Source organism: Acanthochromis polyacanthus, chromosome 10, assembly GCF_021347895.1.
Source record: "Acanthochromis polyacanthus isolate Apoly-LR-REF ecotype Palm Island chromosome 10, KAUST_Apoly_ChrSc, whole genome shotgun sequence".
NCBI lineage: Eukaryota > Metazoa > Chordata > Actinopteri > Pomacentridae > Acanthochromis > Acanthochromis polyacanthus.
In genome coordinates, this window is record NC_067122.1 from 1,277,402 (window position 1) to 1,284,552 (window position 7,151).

General features: G+C 46.8%; 1 protein-coding gene across 3 annotated transcripts; it reads left to right on the forward strand.

Annotated features, from left to right (window-relative positions):
• selenot2 (selenoprotein T, 2) lies at positions 1-4,833 on the forward strand. 3 transcript variants are annotated; one of them, XM_022218348.2, is made up of 6 exons: positions 1-239; positions 1,541-1,651; positions 1,996-2,122; positions 2,221-2,308; positions 2,689-2,822; positions 4,315-4,833. In XM_022218348.2, exons 1-5 carry the CDS (start codon positions 25-27, stop codon positions 2,808-2,810), a joined length of 663 nt encoding a protein of 220 aa, XP_022074040.1. In that variant the 5' UTR covers positions 1-24; the 3' UTR covers positions 2,811-2,822; positions 4,315-4,833. The 3 variants fall into 3 exon arrangements, with proteins under 3 accessions (XP_022074040.1, XP_022074039.1, XP_051810698.1); XM_022218347.2 differs by having other exon boundaries at positions 2,689-2,818; XM_051954738.1 differs by having other exon boundaries at positions 2,053-2,122; positions 2,689-2,818.
• Positions 4,834-7,151: the final 2,318 nt, after the last annotated feature.

The following is a 7,151-nucleotide window of genomic DNA, read 5'->3' on the forward strand; positions in this document are numbered from 1 at the left end:
TACATGTGACGTCAGAGGACAGACATGGCGGAGTATAGCCAGGCCGGGCTCCTGGCGGCTCTGCTCCTGTTCACGGCCCTCACGGTCCGCGACGTTTACCTGGGCAGGTCGAGCCCACACCGAGGACAGCAGCCGACCGAGAGACCCGGACACTCCCCGGACACCGTGCCTGACACAGAGCCCGGGAGACCGGCCAAAGCTTCGCTGTACAGCGGCCCGGTGCTCCGGTTCCAGTACTGGTGAGTTAGCACGGAGGCTAACGGCTAATGCCAACTAAAAACTAGTCAGTAAAATACAACTAAAAACTAGTCGTTAGGGTTAAAACTAAAACCTAAAAATTAGTCAGTAAAATAAAACTAATAAAAACTAGTCCCTAAAATAATTTGTTTTAATGAGCTGCAAATCAAACACAGTCACTGCTGCTCAGAGGGGAGGCGGGACTGAGCTGGTAGAAGTTTGGGTTGGAGGGTGGAGGAGATGTGGACCTCATGGTGGACCTGGTCTTTCCAGTCTGAGCGTGTGCAATATGAGGATGTAAACAGGGATGATCATGGTGAATTCCTGGTAGATAGAATGATCTCAGACTAAATGATGACAGTTCATGTCCTGCTGCAGATCTGTCCTCTGATGGTAACATGTCCAGAGTTCCACCGTCTGTCCTCTTACTGCAGCTCTCCGCTCCTATAATGACAATGATTATCAATATTGCTGATTAATATTAATATAATCAAACTAAATGTTCAGTAACAAACAGAATCAGTCTCAGCTGTCCTCTGTCCCAGCAGGACATTTCCTCCAGGAGATGTTTTTCATTCACCAGTTGAGACACTTCCAGGGGTCTCACCAGAATTTTTTTTCAGCGTACGCGCGCGCGCAATAGACGGGAACGGGTCAATCGACAGGAAAGTACGGCTGAGGTGGGGAGACATAAATTAACCTAGATAGGCACCCAGTCGATAAAACCAAACGCACATGGCATTATCTGTCAAAATTGCAGCGCAGCGGCCCTAATCACAGTGTTAACCCTTCCTGTTCGGCCCCGACCGTGGTCAGGAAGCCCGGGGTTAACCCCCTTCACTTCCTCAGCAGCCGTAGAGGCAAAGACGCAGGAGCCCAGCCGTATCGAAGAACACTGGAGCCTTTATTGTCTATAAACAGTGGCTGAACCGCACAGTACCACCAACAACTACCAGCTACTACACACCTTCTCTCCTCCTCTACAGAACTGCAGTCTCTCTCGCTCGCGCTGCATTCAGGGTCGCTCGGACATCTCGCTCTCCTCCTCTCTCACACTCACACACGCTGCTCTCTCTCCCTCTCTCATGACGGAGCCACACACTCTCATAACAATATTTTAAACTGATAGCATAACGGGCCGTTACGACTGCGTAACGGGCTGTTATGCTGAAATGCGCTGGCGAGAACCCTGACTTCCTGTCCCAGTTGGGTCTCAGAAACAGAACTAATGTTTGAATGCAGTGATTGAGATCATGTGACCTGCTGAGCTCACCTGACAGGTGTGTTCTCTTTTCATTTCCAGCATCTCCTGAGGTTACAGCAAAGTGTTCCAGGACTACTCTCAAGCCATCAGCCAGGTGTATCCAGACATCCGCATCACAGGAGAAAACTACCCCCCCACCCCATTTAACAGGTGAGCTGTGACATCACTGAACTGGCCCCGCCCACTTCAGTGATGTCACATGTTTGAGCTGCGTTTCCCATGATTCCTTGAAGGATGTAAACAGGAAGTGGCTGATTGACATGTTTGTTTACATTGAATCAAAGTGCAGTGCTACAGGTAAGTGTTACCTGTCGGTCCTCTTACCTGTAGGGAGGTGATCTTCTTGTGTGTGTATGTAAACACGCTTCGTGTGTGTATTTTTCAGTAGAAGCTCAGCTGATAGAAGAGTTACTGACTGTCATTTTAGAGCAAAGCTGCTCACCTGTGGCTAACCCCGCCCCCTCGGGCTAACCCCGCCCCCTCCTGCTCCTCAGGGTTCTGGGAAACCTGATCTCCTACCTGAAGCTGCTCTCCATCCTTCTCATTGTCAGCGGCCAGAATCCCTTCGTCCTCCTCGGCCTCGGCACTCCCCGAGCCTGGACCTGGAGTCAGGACAACAAGGTTCATGCCTCATGGCCACCGTTACCATGGCAACAAGTATTGCATGCTGCTACCATGACAACAGACTGACCCAATCACTGTCTGTCTCCCTTTGTCAGATCTTCTCCTGTCTGATGGCATTCTTCCTGTGTAACATGATGGAGACTCACTTCCTGTCTACGGGAGCTTTCGAAGTCACTCTGAACGGTGAGTTCTGATTGGTTCAAAGCATTATGACATCACTGAGGATCTGAGCTCAGGAGGAATGACGACGTGTTTGCAGTCAGTATAAATAAAGTGTGAGTCGGGACATCGTGTTTGTAAATGTACTTTAAGCTAAAGACAGAGTCAATTCCTGGTGTAACGCCCTTTTCCTTCCCACAGACGTCCCTGTCACTTCCTGGTGTAACGCTCTTTTCCTTCCCTGTCACTTCTTGGTGTAACGCTGTTTTCCTTCCCACAGAGGTCCCTGTCACTTCTTTGTGTAATGCTGTTTTCCTTCCCCCCGACATCCCTGTCCATTCCTGGTGTAACGCTCTTTTCCTTCCCTGTCACTTCCTGGTGTAACGCTCTTTTCCTTCCCCCAGACGTCCCTGTGTGGTCGAAGCTGCAGTCCGGTTACGTCCCAAACATCCAGGAGATGTTTCAGATCCTCGACAACCACCTGAAGATGAACCAGGTGGATCACATGACCTTCTCCTCCACTTAGAGCTGCAGGTAGGTGAGCAGCTGTTCTCTACCTCATAATGAACTGCTTAAATCTGCTGTGGTTCATCATGCAGCCATTTGAGAGGAGCTAAATGAGCAGAGGGAGTTCTGTTTCTCTCTGAACTTGGTTTTCTTCACAGTGGACTCATTTTTTTAACTGCTCTTTAAAGTCCTGCACCTTTCTGGAAACAGACCAACGGTAGCTGGAAGCACTCGGAGTGACAGAAAAACAAACGTTTCTTTGAATGTATTTTACAAAAATGTAAAAACCAGGAATCAACATGTCCAACATTTTCCAAGCGTCCACCGGTGTTCCCAACACCAGAAACTCTACTGAACTATCTCCGTGTTTCCAGGATCTACAAACATATGGTTTCCACTCTGTAGGTCAGCTGAAGGGAGATGTTTCACTATGCTGGATGGATCTCCAACAAGCTGTGCTGCTTTTATTTGATTTTCTCTTTATTTGATTACTTTGATTTTCCTCTGGTGATTTGTAATAACTGCAGGTGATCTTAATCCCGTGCGAATGCGCCATGTCTGTAATTGGTAAAGTAATAATTCCCCCGCAAATTACCTACTATATTTCGCTGAACGCCGACGTCCTGGGATAATACTAGTCCCGTGCGAATCTGCATCTCAGTGATTGGGGAGGATTTTATTTGCTTTCTTTTTTTTGTTATGTTTCTTTTTCAACATCTTTCTCGGTTGAATTATGGAGGCTGCAGTGGAAATTACTGACAGCATTTTAGGAGCAAATGCAAGAGTAGGTTTATACACAACAGGCCTATGGAGCATTCACAGAAACGGCAAAATTAGATCCACCAGAAGAGGGAATTTTGGGAGGATATTGAGATGGATGACATGTGTAGCAGCGTGTGTTAAGCATGTCTATCAACAGTCAGTCTGAATCCAAACGCCCTAACGGCCCGTTATCCTGACAGCGCTGCCCGCTGTTCTCAAGTCACGCTGCTGCTTTGACTTGTTTACTGTTGCCATGACGACTACATACCACGTTAAAAGTGGTCATTTTAACCTGAACCACAAACTTTCCATGAACCTAACCAAGTGGTTTTTCTGTCCAAACCTAACGTGACCCCATAACAACAATAACGTTGTTACAACATAGGTTTTTAATGTTTATTCGTGCAAAAGGTGTCTGTATTTTATTTTAATTTTTTTGCAAGTAGCAGCTATAGCGGCTGCCGGCCACTTTGCACATGGACATCATATATCTATGATGGACATGACAACAGCGAATGTTGCAATCTGCACAGATTTGACATCATATCCGGGCTGTAATGTCAGTAAATTCGAATAAAATACAGACTTTGCTTATTTCGCATGCAAATGCACCGTGAGAAACACGGATGTCCTGGAGTAATTCACAAACTACCAGAGGTCCCCAGGTAGTACTAATCCCGTGCGAATAGTACATTAGTCTGTCTCCTCTCTGCTCTGCGGAAACACCACCTGTCTGTCTCTCCACCTGTCTGTCTCTCCAGCTGTGCTGCTTTCAGGCATCCTGGCTCAGTGGGAAGTTCAGCCGCTGGCGTTCATGAAGGTCCGGCCTTAAAGCAGACTCTGCGGGGCCCGACTGGACGTCCTTCGCCACAAAACGAACACTCCCTCTGCACGGGGTCACAGCTCAGCACCACAACTCCCAGAATGCACCTGTGCAGCGGAGACAGACTGCTGCTAACGTTGGGTTAGCTTCATGCTAATTAGTCTCCGTGTGATGAATAATTAGAGCTGAAATTGTTAGTCTGTTGTTTTTATTTAATGTCAAAAGGAAACGAGAATCTACAAGTCCTGTTTGAACTGAACATGAAACAACGTGTGGCTGTGAATGTTTTGTCTGATTCCGTTCAGTGATTGGTCAGGTGTGTAACTCACCTGTTTCATCACAGACTGATGAAACAGGTGAGCCACATTACCTAGTGTTTTAGGTCCTGTGGCTGAGCACCTGGTTCAGATCAGTAATCACGCTGGGTTTCATGAAATAAAAGATGGTTGCAGTCTGATGAAGGAACGTTCATTTATTTGTTTCCAGCATCAGTTATTAAACAATTCAGGTTAATAAGGAAGAAACACATTAAACTGAAGAAAAACTGAGCAAAGTCTGACTCATTGTTTTTATCAGAGTCTATTCACACATTTATCTACAGATCAATCATTACTAATAAACCCATGTCAGGGTTTCCTGCTCTGGAAGTCACTGATGGTTAAGCATTTGGTTATGGGATGTTTTATTCAGTCGGTGACGTCTGTGAGGACCGGATCCTGCTGCTCGTCTTCACAAGTTCCACTCGAAGCAGAAGTGACCAAGTGACCAGACGAAGCAGAATCCCTGAAAGACAGGACAGGTAACCTCACCTGAGCTTCAGGTTTCACAGTTCTCATCTGCTTACAGAACACCGGGTCAGAGGCTACCAGAGTTAATCCAAAGCACGCTCTGAGGGTGTGGAAGAACCTTCAGGTGTAACTCTGGGTTTCTGGTCCACGTCTTACATCGTGATGCTGAACACCTGAGCTGCTTCTGAGCCACTGATGTTCCAGGTAACTGGCCAATCAGCTTTCAGGGAACATCTCATTGCTGTAGGTCCAGCAGAGCTTGATGAGCAGACAGTGACCAGAACAGATACCTTCACGGTTTTATCTGCTTTCATAAATCAATCTAAAAATAAAACTGACTGACAGACTAAAGCGTCGTACTGGTGAACTTTTTAAGATTTAGTGGGTCTGCTTCAGGGATGTTTTTAGTTTAACTCCACCAAGCAGCTGAAAGAAAAAATTGTCTACAGCACTCACAATAATGAATGTGAGATTACCGAATGTAGCGGCAAGGGCACACAAGCCAGTGTCTTATTGTGCCGGTCCCAAGCTCGGATAAATATAGAGGGTTGTGTCAGGAAGGGCATCTGACGTAAAACTTTGGCCAAATCAAACAAGCGAATCAAATGTATGACTTCCATACCGGATCGGTCGAGGCCTGGGTTAACAACGACCTACAGGGTGCCGGTGGAAAATGGACGACTGTTGGTCGAAGAAGGAGGGGAGGAAGGTGTGTTCGTAGGAAGAGAGAGAAGAGGAACACCAAGAGTCTAGGACTGAGAGTAGGGACTTTGAATGTTGGAACTATGACAGGAAAAGGTAGAGAGCTGGTTGACATGACGCAGAGGAGGAAGGTGGACATACTGTGTGTCCAGGAGACCAGGTGGAAAGGTAGTAAAGCTAGAAGCTTAGGCACAGGGTTCAAGATGTTCTATCATGGTGTAGATAGGAAGAGAAATGGAGTAGGAGTTATCTTGAAGGAGGAGTTTGTTAGGAATGTCCTGGAGGTAAAAAGAGTGTCCGATCGAGTGATGAGCCTGATGCTAGAAATCGAAGGTGTGATGGTACACGGTGCTTGAGTGCTCTGGGTATGCTCCACAGGTAGGATGTGAGCTGGAGGAGAAGGAGAAATTCTGGTTGGACCTTGATGAAGTGATGCAGAGCATCCCTAGAAGTGAGAGAGTTGTCATTGGTGCAGACTTCAATGGACATGTTGGTGCAGGAAACAGAGATGATGAGGAGGTCATGGGCAGGTTTGGTATCCAGGAGAGGAACGCAGAAGGACAGATGGTGGTTGACTTTGAAAAAAGGATGGAAATGGCTGTAGTGAGTACTTTCTTCCAGAAGAGGCAGGAACATAGGATGACCTATAAGAGTGGAGGTAGGAGCACACAGGTAGGGCTAGGGCTGCTTGTGTTAGACGGTGTAATCTGAAGGAGATCAGTAACTGCAAAGTAGTGGTAGGTGAGAGTGTAGCCAGACAGCATAGGATGGTGGTGTGTAGGATGACCCTGGTGGTGAAGAGGGCAAAGGTAGAGCAGAGGACCAAATGGTGGAAGCTGAAAAAGGAAGAGTGTTGTATGGGTCATTCTGTGTGGTTTCACCAGATGGTGGTTGCTGCACCATTTTCAAATTAGTCCTAAATTTGTCTGCCATTAGATAGTCACAAAAGTACTTTCTATGCAAAATTGTAGGCCTGTAGCTCAAATAGTTTCTGAGTTGTGGGGGTCTGAAATTTTCAGAATTTGGGCTATAAAAAGCCTCGCCAGCGTTTTTTGCATCTTTCAGTGGTTATTTGTCAGCCTCTAGACATACCAGAGAGCTGTGAGTTGGTAAACAAGGCCTCTGCATGTAGCTAGTGCCCCACAAACATCCCCAGGTGTTTCCCTACACTCTGCAGGCCATGGGGGCTTGCTAAAAAATTAAGTTTGGAGTTTGGGACCTTAAAAGTACTAGAAATACTGCACAGAAGTGTTCTAACACCCCTGGGTTCCATTCTACACAAACT